Genomic DNA, 14092 nt, shown 5'->3' with positions numbered 1-14092 from the left:
CAAACATGTTATATAATAATTTAAGGTGTATTTCCACTAGGTGCGAGGATCATTAAAATCGTGGACTAAACTCTGGTGCGTGCTGAAGCCTGGCATCTTGTTGTTATACAAGAGTCCCAAGGCAAAGGTTTGTAGTTTTTGAGTTTACTCAATACTGTTATGAAGAAAATCCGGCACTATGCCGGTGTATCACAACACTAGCGTTATTAAAATATCTACGTTTATGTTCCCTCACTACATCTGACACAAGACTTTGTTACGAAAGTGCGCTTGCGTCAAATGATTCTAACTATAATAATTAATTACTGTGACCTATATATGTATATTAACGGAGAATTGTAAAGGAAACGTTTTACTATAACCCGCAACTTGACACCTGCAGCCCACAAGGGGGCGTTATCGCACACTTTGGGAAAGACTGGACTACGCAAACATCGAAAATCGAAATTATTATTAATAGATTTCACCCAACAAATATCTAGTTAATCATCAAACTAATATATCTTAAATAGACATACTATAATAAGGTTTTTTTTACCTTTTTTATTTATTTAATTTAATATAATACACCAACAGAGTAGTCATTGGGTTGGTACGGTGTTATTAACATCTTGCCGTGTGATAGAACGACCAAGTAAGAAAGACGGTTTCTGCTTCAAATTATATCATCCGTTAGAACAAAATATATGGGCACCAAGAGGACCACATAACGAAACTATAGGTAAGATATTATATTCCTAGTTTTCACTCATAACTCTTTAGGTGTTGAAAAGAAATCTAGTCTATAACATCAGGTAACTTCCAGTTAAAGTCCCGTTAAAATCTGTCCACACGTTCACGAGATTATAAGCAACAAACACAAACTTGCAGACAGACAGACAGACAAAAAAATGTTATAAATTAGTTTTTCGTTGTAAACTATGCAAATATAGTTACACTAGTTGTGGCCCGTGACTCCGTCCGCGATGAATTTAAATAAACATAATTAGTCTATGTGTTCTTCCAGACTATGTTCTATATGTATGACTAATTTCATCAAGATCTGTTGAGTCATTCTGGAGACACCTTCTAACAAACATACATCTAAACATTTGCATTTATAATATTAGTAAGATTTCTTTCATATGATGTATAGGTATATCCACGTTTTTTTTTATATCATAAGATGGCAAACGAGCGAGCTGCCACCTGAAATCGCTGAAATAGCGAAGCGACTTGCTCATAGACATACGCAATTGCGTACGCGTTGTATACCTTTAATCTACGAAGGAGGGGATGCACAGAAAGAAAATATTTTCCCTTCCCATGCATCCTCTCATCCGGAAAGTCCATTTCCACTTCCCATCCTTTCCTTATAAGAAAAAGTTTGGGTAGGGAAAGAGGATTAAATTAGACCTCCGGGACGTAAACTCATCAGACGAAACGCGGAATTGCTTTATAACGTTGTGTCTGTTCCTTGTAATCTCTGTATCTACTGATCAGATTTTGACAAATAAGGTGTCATTAGATTCATATACTTCCAAAGAGTGTCATAGACTATTAATTTGTGTTAATTTTTTTCTATAAATAATATTGCTTTTAATTTCCAGGTGCAGTGGTACAGCCATTACCGACAGCACATCTGATATTCCGAGCACCATCTCAAGCTGCAGGTCATTGTTGGTTGGATGGATTAGAATTGGCATTACAATGCAGCAATGCTATGCTCAGGTTATTATATACTAGCTTTAGCACGTGACTTTGTGTGAAATATGATGTATGAGATGGTATAATTTAGGCTAATTAAAGACACTTGGTTTCACCCGCGATTCTGTGCGTATGGTGTTGATAAAAACTTAATTAGTAGCCTATGTGTTCTTCTTATGTACTATATGTACGTCAAATTTCATCCAAACATTCGCATTTATAATATTAGTATGATTACAACAAAACTCATATATTTTAATAAATTCATCCCCTATTGTTTATTTTGCACCCCTTGATGGTAATATTTTGGCAAACATTGTATTTGATATATATATATATATATATATATATATATATATATATATATATATATATATATATATATATATATATATTTATATGTTTTGATGTACAGATGTTCCCGCTCCAGACCGGAGGCGACGCTGGAGCCGGAGACTCCGGCCGCGCAGACCAACATCTCGCATGAGGAGCTCGAGAGGCACTTTAATGAGCACGGTCAGTTACACACGCACACAGAGACAGCCATGCACACGAAGAAACATGCACACATAGAAACATGCACACAAAGAAACATGCACACATAGAAACATGCACACATAGAAACATGCACACAAAGAAACATGCACACATAGAAACATGCACACAAAGAAACATGCACACATAGAAACATGCACATATAGAAACATGCACACATAGAAACATGCACACATAGAAACATGCACATATAGAAACATGCACACATAGAAACATGCACACATAGAAACATGCACACATAGAAACATGCACATATAGAAAAATGCACACACAGACGCACATGCACACAGACAGAGGGAGACATTGCACACAAAGAAACATGCGCACAAAAAACATGCACACAAAGAAACATGCACATACAGAAAAATGCACACACAGACGCACACGCACACAGACAAACACACAGACAGAGAGAGACATTGCACACAAAGTAGAGCACAGAAAGAAACATGCACATCCAGACGCGCGCACAGACACTCACACAGATATATATAGACATACAACTTGTAATTCTAAAGATTAAAATTACTAAAGATAGTTACTTTACTTTAAAGTTTATATGTTTAGTTAATATTTGGTTATAAATTCTAATTTAATAGATATGACAATTTAATGACGCATGTCACTGACTGACAATGTCATGTCACATGTAATGTTACACACAAGTAATAAGTCTTACTTATAAAGATCAAGTTTTAGATATGTTTTTTATAATTTCACATTTCTATTGAATTCGATTTTACTTAATTATTTTATTTGTAAAGAGTATTTACAGTTTACATATCTACGTAAGTTTTTTTTAAAGGAATATTTAAAGGTACCCTACGTTTAATTTAATTTTCAATCTACCCACCTTTCCATTGCACGTATGCTATACAGTTAAACAAATAGATTCGTCAACTCGTAGCTCCCCAATACCTATTGTAATACACGATAATTCACCGCATAGATGTAACTCTGCTGACCCCAAACCGAAAAAAATTAAATCCAAATCATCAAAATTGTCGCAATTTATAGAATACATTGAAATGTTAGCTAAGGAACATGACAGTTGTGATTCAACACCGGAAAGTGATAAAAAAGATCTAGGTTTTTTGGATTTACTAAAAAAGAAAGATGCAGAAAGAAATTTATCTGAAATCAAACAGAAACGTTTGTCTAAAAGTTTAGCTTCTAGTCCGTTAAAAATTGATATACCAAAGAAGACGCCGATATTGAAATATTTTGATCTGCCTAAAAGTGCTATGTCTCTCGGAGACAAGAATAAAATTATATCAAAAACACCGATACCTAAACGACGTAGTTCGACTCCATCAACATCAAAGTGTAAAAGATCGCAGAGGATTAGCGATTTACGCGAATCCGGTGCAAAGACAGATTCAGAGAACGATGATGTTAAAACTATAAGGAAATTTAGAGGCAGCTCGGAAATACTTTGCGACGCTTCGAATGCTTGTAATAATATTTTAATTACTAAAACAGCGCCATCTATCGAACGTTTCCGCGAAACTAGTACATCATCGACTGATGATGATAAATCTAAGAGACGGTGAGTTTTGAAATCATCAGCTCACTATACGTCCCCACTGAGGGGCTCGGAGTTTACCCTAAATTAGCGACAAGGTCATAGTCAACGCTGGCCAAGTGTGGGTTGACTCCACACATTTGACTTTCTCAGATATGTACAGCATCATGATGTTTTCCTTCACCGTAACGTCGGATAAATGTATATATGTAAATCGGAAATGGAAAAACACATTGGTACATGGCGGGATTCGAACCCAGGACCTGCAGATTACAAGGCTTGACCACTGAGCCACCGACGCTCTTTTTGGTTATAACGCCATCTATTGTTCCGAAAATGAAACAGATAAATTATTTTCTAGCATTCCATACAGACACAATCCATCCAATGGCAAGTTTTCTTTAATCAACTATTCCCATTTGCCATCAACAAGTTTCGAGGCACTCAAATCTGAGCGAAGAGACGAAAGATTTACATCACAAAACGTATACGTTACCGGAAAAGTGTTGACTGACGGTGAGATGTTTTACCCGTGTTTACAATTGTATAAAAACATGTTTTTATACAATTTTTGGTATTGTAAACTACACAATAACATGAGACATGACTTACATTGAGATATGTAGCTGTCTCTATTCTATCAAAATCAATGAAAGAGATGGCAATACAAATAAACAGCAGGTTATAGTTATTCTCGTGTGCATAGTATAACTCATGTTATCGTGAACGGGTTGTAAATAGGCTAGATTAATCGTTAATATATTAGACGTGTTATTTATCATTTGTTGTGAAAGCTAGAATGTTATTTAATCGCTAATGTAGCATCTGTAGATCGTTTAATCTTTGATCATTCTTCAAGGTCGTCTCAATACGTATATTAATACATGATCTAGAATTTTTATATCTAGTAAAAGCTTTCTCCTGTGTAGAATTGAAAAAAACTTTAGTAGTCTATGTGTTCTTCCAGACTGTGTTCTACATCTATGACTTTCATCAAGATCCATGCAGACGTTCTGAAGATATTTACTTACAAACATCTAAACATTCGCATTTATAATATTAGTAAGATTTATCTTTTACCGTATTATTTAATTAATAAGTCACGTTTCATTTCTTATCAGTAAGCGTTAACATAGTAAATATATTTATTCTAATAAAAAAAAAAACAAATATTATATGTGTTTGGGTTCGTATGTATGTAAATTATTTTGTAACATCCTGTATCGTAAACAAATGAACAGATTTTGACAAATGAAGTGTCATTCGATTCGTATTCTTACAAAGTATGTCATAAATACTGACATGTTTTAATTGATCTTGAATCTTACTAATATTATAAATGCGAATGTTTAGATGTATGTTAGAAGGTATCTTCAGAACAGCTGAATGGATCTTGATGAAATTTGTCATACTAGAACATAGTCTGGAAGAACACATCATCAGCTCACTATACGTCCCCACCGAGGGGCTCGGAGCCTTTTTTTTTTTTATAGTCAGGAAATGCATTTACGCACGCCTACGCCGGGCGGTGCAATGGCGTAGGGAGTGTGGGACTCGCCGGCCACAGAAGGTGACCAGAATACCCACTAAAACCTGACTGCCCTCTGACGCATTGTGGCGGGCGCCACGGGAACGCTTTCGCTTACTTCCGTGGGCCCGCCTGCGTTATCGCCCTGAAGGGGCCTCCTCCTCACGCATGGTTAGTGGGGGGAAGGGCGGCGGCGAATTGTCGCCTCCTTCCTCCCACTCTCCTGCGTCTGAGCGGGGGCGCGAGGGGGTTATCCTCGCGCTCTCGCTCTCTTTCCTCCTTCTGCGAAATAGTAATTTCGCAGAAGGAGGGGGGGGGGGGCTCGGAGCCTACCCTAAGTTAAGAGTGTTTAGGCCATAGTCAAAGAACACATACTTATTAAGTTTTTTTTTAATTTGTCAACAGCTAGTTTCTCTATAAATAGGTATACTGTATTAACTACACTGTGGTATTGTGAATTGCATTTATGTTTAGTTTCCTTGACAGATAACTTAAAGGTGAATTATTTTTCCTTATATGTAAAATGCATTTATGCTACGTGACGAGAGATACATCTTATATCTTACTAATATTATAAATGCGAATGTATGGATGTATGTTTGTATGTAGGTATCTTCAAAACTACTAAAAGGATCTCGATGAAAGTCAGATGTAGAACATAGTCTGGAAGAACACATAGGCTACCGGTTTTACTTCCGCCCAGACAGAGTCGTGGGCGACAGCTAGTATGTACATTAAAAATGAATTTACGTACCGCGAAGTCTCTGACTTCTGTAGGTTAGATAGGCTATAAGCTATGGTAATCTGTTTCTATTTGATTTTCGTCATTTTGACGTTGATGGTTGCGTTAGCGGTGGTAAGGAATCGAACCAATAATATAGATAGAATTATCTGTCGGAACAAAAACTGTATGACCTTTTTTTGGTATCGGAGGGAGTGGGGAATCTTGGAAAGATCCCTTGTCTTCTGTGATGAAGACAAGGTTATGTTGGGTTTGACCTATAACTCCCTTCGTGGCCAACGTCGAAAATAATTGAAAAGTGGTATCTCCAAGAAATCCATATCCATTTTATAGAAATAAATGCTTTTATTACGTAAAAAAATAACCGGCCAAGTGCGAGTCGGACTCGCAAACTGAGTGTTCCGTATAAAATTGCAGTTTTATAAGTAATTTACGGTTTAAGCAATTTTTCCTTTATCTGTGCTATAAGATTTAACTTCGTACCAAATCTCAAGATTCTGCGTTCTCTGGTAGTAAACTGTAGGTGTTGATTTCCTTGCAAGTGTAAAAATTGCATAAACGGCTGTATCATTTGATTACGTTGGCTTACAAGTTTGATTTTTTCACAGCAACAAGAGACAGTAGACTTGAGTATTTGATATAAATTCCAGCTTTATAGTATCTCGCGTGCATGTCTTAACAGACAGAAAACAAGGTGAACATACTAAGAATAACATATTTATATAAGTACTAGCTATCACCCGCGATTACGTCCGCTCGGGATTAAAAAACTTAATTAGTAGCTAAATTTCATCAAGATCCGTTCAGCTGTTCTGGAGATACCTTTAAACATACATACATCTAAACATTCGCATTTATAATAAGTAGTGAGCTGAGGGCCGCGTCCGCGAAATAATACAAGTACCACTCATCCTGATGAAGGGCCCTCGTTGGGCTCGAAACTAGTCGGTGCCGCCACCGGACTTATATACGTGAGTGTTTAGCCGTGTTTATATATCAGTTTAATATTAGTAAGATTTGGTTTAAGGAAATTTTATGCTACATTGCCTGGTAAAGGCAAATTGTGCAAGTAAATAAATCCTACAAGGGTTCTGTTTTTCTCTTCAACGTACGGAACCCTAAAAACATTATGTGTTTAATGATAAAAATTATTTTAAAGTTTAGTATTACAATAGTGTCCGTAGCGGACGGTCGTGTCGCGATATATTTTAGATTGTTCAAGATAATGTTGCAGTTGTGTTTATGACGCATGTTTGTTGTATGTTTAGTGACGGATTGAATTGTTTGTTTCGAGTGATAGTTAAATAAATGGATATACATACTATTAGACATTATAAGTTAGAATCATTTGACGCAAGCGCACTTTGGTAACAAAGTGTTGTGTCAGATGTAGTGAGGAGACATAAACGTTGATGTTAATAAGGCTAGTGTTGCGATACACCGGCACTGTCGGATTTCCTTCCTAACAGTACTTTTTTACTTTTATAGTTTAAAAGATTTATTTTTTAATTGATAAAATAACTATTGAATCGATTTGATTTTAGTTAAATCAATCTGTCCCTTTGCCAATATCAATGTTCCTCAATCTTAAATCCAAATCGCTGAAATAGCAAAGTGACCGTTGCCCATAGACATACGCAATTGCATATGCGTTGCCTACCTTCAATCGACGGAGGATAGGATGCACAGAAAGCAAATATTTTCCCTTCCCATGCATCCTCTCATCTGGAAAGTCCACTTCCACTTCACATCTTTTCCTTATAAGAAAAAGGGTGGGAAGGGAAAGAGGACTAAATTAGACCTCCGGGCGCACACTCATCAGACTGTAGTTGGAATTGCTTCCACTCGACGCCTGTCTTCTGATTGGTGGTATTTCACCGGGCGAGCCTGGCCAATTCGTGCGAAGATGTTAAAGCGGGCTCTACCACTGTTAAAAATTCCCTTAGTAACTACAAAACATGTGTGACTTACTTTAACTTAAAGTCCTATGTCCCCGTAGTGGGGTAGAAGGCGTCCACAGTACGCCGCCAGTTCGCTCTATCTTGGGCTCTGTGTCTCGGGCTATGTCAGCCCGATTGCCTTTATGTCGGCAGCTACTGGACGCGGCCAAGTTTAGGACGGCCACGTCTTCTTGTTCCTAGCGTGATCACGACATGTGTAATCTATACATAATAATAAAATTGGAGTGTATCGAGAGATATCATATATCGTACAAGTGTATTTGCGTCGCTAAACGAGAAGCTAAATTTTTGTCTGTATGTCCGTAAGTTTGTGTTTGTTGCTTATAATCTCGGGAACGCGTGGACAGATTTTAACGGGACTTTGACTGGAAGGTAGCTATTGTACACGAGAATGTTATGGACTAGATTTTTTAAATTCTGCACTGATTAAGTCGAGATTTTTATTACTTTTTAACTTGCTAGTTATATAATGATTCACAAATTAAGTACATATTTAGCAATGTTATAATACGTTACAACGAAAGCTATTCAGTACACCGGCTGATTATAACGAGATAAGATAACAAATTACGAGGTTAAACCCCTATTTCCATTAAGCGATTAACCGCGCGTGCGTTGTTCGCATGTTTTTTCCACTGGTAGTGACTGGTGTTAGTGATTCCAACTTCGCCATTTAATATGTTTTATTTTTACATTACTCCAAGTGAAAACTTTAAACTTAAAATTTGACACAGGTAAAATTATTGTGCCATTTTTTTGCTATGAATTACGGTCCTATTTCGATTAATTAGCGACTACTAATTATGTTAATTATAGCTTATGTTATTAAGTGATAGTTAAGCATTCTAATGTTAAAATATTTTATTTAAATCGATCCTATAGTTTTTGAGTTTATTCGTAACAAACACAACTAAAATTTCTTCCTCTTTATAACCTTACTTACTAATATTATAAATGCGAATGTTTAGGTGGATGGATGTTTATTAGAAGGTATCTCTAGAACGGCTTAACGTATCTCGATGAAATTTGACATACATATAGAACATAGTCTGAAAGAACATATAGGTTACTTTTATGTTTTTTTTAATTTACGCGGGCGACCGCTAGTATTATTATAGATAAAGATAAGCGCGCGGTTGAAATCGCGCGTTTAGTTGTTTAGTGGAAATGTACATTAAGTTAAGTAATAAGATATAGCTTGATTACACAGTCAAATCTGCGTCTAAGATTTTAAAACCAGCTTAATTTTATACTTTGTTCGCTCTAATGTAATATTACAGGGAAAATAGTGTTGATAATTTTGAAATAATTATATAATTTGAACAAATTAATATCTTACTAATATTATAAATGTGAATGTTTAGATGTATGTTAAAAGGTATCTCCTAAGGCTGTATGGATCTTGATGAAATTTGACACAGTAGTCGCCATGCGTAGTGACATACGACTCGCGTCGACGATTCAATGTTGTGTGTGTTGCGCGCAACGCGTTTCCCCGATGTCGCCCGCGACTCAGTTTGCGGGGAATTAAAAAAACAACTCTAATTAATAGCCTATGTGTTCTACCAGACTATGTTCTATATGTATGACAAATTTCATCGATATTCGTTCTGTCGTTCTAGAGATACCTTCAAAGAAACGTCCATCTAAACATTCGCATTTATAATATTAGTAAGGGAACGTACCCATACTACGTGACCAGTTTAGGGGGGGGGGGCGCGGAGTCCTTATAATACTACGGTCAGTCACAGGAGCGGGGGGGTCTCAGATTATAGTCATGTAGTCGTTACTTGTTTTTTTTTTCATAATACATAATTCACTAGTAATTTAAGTATGCATGCAGTCTTATGCTATAAAGAAGAGTATGAGCCAAATTATTTCTGTTTTCAATGTTTACCTGTGATATGATTAAAAGTCATAATTATGAATTATTACGTAAAAACTAAAAACTCTTGGCGTGTACTACGAGTGGTCACCGAGGGGAGGGAGGGGTCGAAGTAACTAAAAAAAATAGGTCACGTAGTATGGGTATGTTCCCTAAGATAAGATTTGTCGATTTACGATGCTTTGTGTACGAAAAGCCTTAATGATAAACATTGTCCATACAAAGTAATGACCTTTAAAATCTAGGTCTTAACATGTCTACCTTGGTTAGGTTCTAGCTTATACTAACATACGTCTGACGTAGCGTTTACCGACTTATTGTGAATGTCATTTGTGATCTGACTAGATAAATTGTAGATTCATTGATTATTTCACAAAATAACGTGGTTATTATGACACTAAAGATTTGACATTTGACGTTCTAATTATTTCTTAATAACATATTAAGGTACGGTTTCACTAGTTAAAACGTGACGTATATATTTTTTGTAAATTGACTAATATTTATTTTACTATTCCAACTAAGCTCTAGGCTTGTGCTAGGATATGGTTTACGACAATAGTCGAATGTCGGGATTCGAACCCCCGACCTCGTGATCGGAAATCCGTACCCTTAACCATTAGGCTATTGACGCTTTATATATGACATTTTTAGTATTTTAATTACATGTGGGTTTCTGAGAATAAAATATCTATTTAATATTGTTATCGGGATGATGGTATACAGAGATTTTTCTCAGAAATCCACGGTTAAAGGTATTTTTCCAAATCGATTCAATAGTTTTTTTTTTAATTTAACATACAAACAAATCTTCACTTTTGAAGTACATAAATTATCTACATTTAAATAGATATCCATATCATCATCAGCTCATTATACGTCCCCACTGATGGGCTCGGAGCCTACCATAAGTTGATGACTAAGTCATAGTCAACCACGCTGGACAAGTGCAAGACTTCACACATATCTTTGACTTTGTCAGATATGTGCAGCATCACGATGTTTTCCTTCATCGTAACATAAGATAAATGTATATGTAAATCGGAAATCGAAAAACACATTGTATATGACGCGATTCGAACCCAGGACCTGCAGATTGCAATTGCTTGATCCCTGAGCCATCGACGCTTATATAAAGAATGATATATAAAAAATTTATAAGCAAAATTTTAATAAAATGGACAAGTTGACAATGGACGAGAATATAATAAAAACCAAAAAACCGTTGAGAAGAAGATCGAGTATATTTTCTTTATTGAAACGACAAAAGAAATTAACAAGACAATGTTCGGAACCCGGTGAAGAAATCTATTCTAGAAAATTCTCTATGGACTCCGCCATTTTGACGGATTATAGAAATATCGAAAATTCGATTGTTGTTCAGAAGAATTTAGAAGAGTATAAGATATGTGCAGGTTTGTTTCTCTTACTAATATTATAAATGCGAATGTTTGGATGTATGGATGTTTGAGAAGGTATCTACAGAATGTTTTTTTTATATTATAAGATGGCAAACGAGCGAGCGGCCACCTGAAATCGCTGAAATAGCGAAGTGACCGTTGATCATAAACATACGCAATTGCATATGCGTTGCCTACCTTTAATCGACGGAGGAGAGGATGCACAGAAAGAAAATATCTTCCCTTTCCATGCATCCCCTCATCCGTCAGTCCAGTCAAGTGGAAGCAATTCCGCGTACAGTCTGATGAGTATGCGTCCCGGACGCCTAATGTAGTCCTCTTTCTTTGTCCCACGCTTTGTCTTATAAGGAAAGGATGAGAAGTGGAAGTGGACTTTCCGGGTGAGAGGATGCATGGAAATATTTTCTTTCTGTGCATCCTCTCCTCCGACGATTAAAGGTAGGCTACGTATATGCAATTGCGTATGTCTATGGGCAACGGTCACTTCGCTATTTCAGCGATTTCAAGTGGCCGCTCGCTCGTTTCCCACCTTATGATATAAAAAAAAAATATGAATGTTTGGATGGATGGTTGTTTAGTATGTATCTCCAGGACGGCTGCATAACGATATGTTTTATAGAGTTTTTGGTATCAGAAACCGATGATAAGGCGTTCATTTAGAATGGGACATATTTGAAGTTAACTAATTGATTTTTCTTTATCGAAATTACGTATTTTCTTATCGTATAATTACTTAAGTAATTGTTGATAATGAGAAGTGTTTAAATGTGCGTGTATATTATCCCGTACAAGACGCACCGTACGCAACGGATTTGCTTTGTCTTAAGGACACGCAAACTAAAATCCGTTGCGGGCCGTCCGGTGCGGGACAATGGACGCGTACCTTAATGGATTGCACTAATTAAATATAATATACGAAACATATAGTTGTCCCTGTCTTACTCTGAAAGAGTGAAAGGGATAGCAATATGATATTTCCTTCTTACTAATATTATAAATGCGAATGTTTAGATGTATGTTTGTTAGAAGGTATCTCCAGAACGGTTAAACGGATCTTTATGAAATTTATCATAGATGTAGAATATGTCTTGTAGAACGTATAGGGTACTTATTAAGTTTTTTTTTTTTTAAATTAGCGCAGACGGAATTGTAAGCGACGATTAGTAAATATATTTTTTATTATTAGTGAGAAATCTGTAATACGGAACTTCTAAGAGATTGTAAAACGAATAGTTGAGGCAATATGCTGTTATCGCGTTTTGATTACCGGAAATTATATAGATAAAATGTTTTGATATATATTTTTTAATATACTAGCTGTCGCCCGCGACTCCGTCCGCGCGGGGTAAATATAGATGATGACCGATTCTGATCTGCTCAATATGCTCACAAAATTTCATGAGAATCGGTCAAGCCGTTTCGAAGGAGTATGGGAACGAAAATTGTGACTCGAGAATTTGAAACTGAAAATATTTTGTATTTCTTTTTACTTTTTACTGCTCAAACCTTCTTTGGTTTACACAGGATGTTCTACCAAAGTTTTATTAAAATTTGATCAACGGTTTCGGAGCGAATAGATGACGAATTAATTTTTTTTTTATAAAAATCCTAATTTTTAATCCCCCGCTATATCCTACGATTTTCTTGTCTTATATAAAATTCTCGTGTCACAATTTTCGTTTCCATACTCCTCCGAAACGGCTTGACCGATTCTCATGAAATTTTGTGAGCATATTGAGTAGGTCTGAGAATCGGACAACATCTATTTTATAATCCCGCGCGGACGGAGTTGCGGGCGACAGCTAATGTATAAATGGGGTGAGAATAGGAAAGGGAAATAAGTTCTTTCTGTCTGAATAATCTAGTTATAAATAAATTAAGTTTATGTTAATTATATTTTTCACTTCTTACTGCCTAATTAAATTGCAATAAAGTGCAGTGAGCGCTTGTAATTCAATTTGAACTTTATACAACAGCAATAAAGCTCGTTTTAGTTAGAAAACGTTTGTATAGGAAAAAGAAAAGGCTTGTTTTTATGGTTATCCTGGTTATTCGAATTTTTCTCGCCGTAAAAACCATCTTTGAACTTCAACGAACATTTAAAAAAAAGTATTGGCCGAATTAATACAGGCGTTGTTAAGGCGCTTACCAACATTTTGCCGTTAATTTTCATATTATATTACAAAATACTCTTTGGTTCGTTATGTTTTAGTGTTTTTTTTTTATTTATCTTTCGTGCAAAGTACATTATCTTTTAAATGTTACTATATTTATTTTTTAAACGATAAGATAATGTCTACGTCTAGAAACGAAAGTACAGTTATATTATCTTACTAATATAAATGCGTAAGTTTGTATGTATAGATGGATGTTTGTTAGAAGGTATCTTCAGAAGGGCACAATGGATCTCGATGCCATTTGGTACAGGCTAAGAACATAGTGTGAAAGAACACAAGCTACTATGTGTTTATGCTAGAAATTCAATTTTCTAATAAGCTAATATTTAACGGCTAAACACTCACGTACTTGTCCTGTGTTGGCACAAACTAGTTTCGCCTATTGAGGGCCCTTCATTAGTGTGATTTGGACTCGGGCGAGGTAGCGGATGAAAACGCAAGCACGCCCCTGGCCTCGCCGTGATGCGTAGGGGGAACAGAGGGATTTAGTGAGTTAGCTTCCCATCCGGAAGAGAATCCCACATAATTACCGTGTCCCCCCAGGGCGCGGAGTATGCATAAAGCATTCCCCTCTGAAAAAAAAGGTGATTTGTACCGGTATTACTGTTCCTT

At 36.2% G+C, this 14092-nt stretch overlaps 1 protein-coding gene across 3 annotated transcripts in view; it reads left to right on the top strand.

Moving 5' to 3' along the window:
- Positions 1–14092, top strand: part of Orp8 (Oxysterol-binding protein-related protein 8) — a 33795-nt gene that overhangs the window by 9707 nt on the left and 9996 nt on the right. For all 3 annotated transcript variants that reach the window (XM_013307451.1, XM_013307442.1, XM_013307435.1), the window contains exons 6-9: positions 41–127; positions 577–721; positions 1590–1710; positions 2102–2202. In XM_013307451.1, the coding sequence (XP_013162905.1) occupies positions 41–127; positions 577–721; positions 1590–1710; positions 2102–2202 (454 nt within the window). The remainder of the gene's footprint in view (positions 1–40; positions 128–576; positions 722–1589; positions 1711–2101; positions 2203–14092) is intronic.

Source organism: Papilio xuthus, unplaced genomic scaffold (assembly GCF_000836235.2).
Source record: "Papilio xuthus unplaced genomic scaffold, Pxut_1.1 DF829673.1, whole genome shotgun sequence".
NCBI lineage: Eukaryota > Metazoa > Arthropoda > Insecta > Lepidoptera > Papilionidae > Papilio > Papilio xuthus.
The sequence above is the reverse complement of the archived record's forward strand: the minus strand, read 5'-3'. Positions and strand labels throughout refer to the sequence as shown.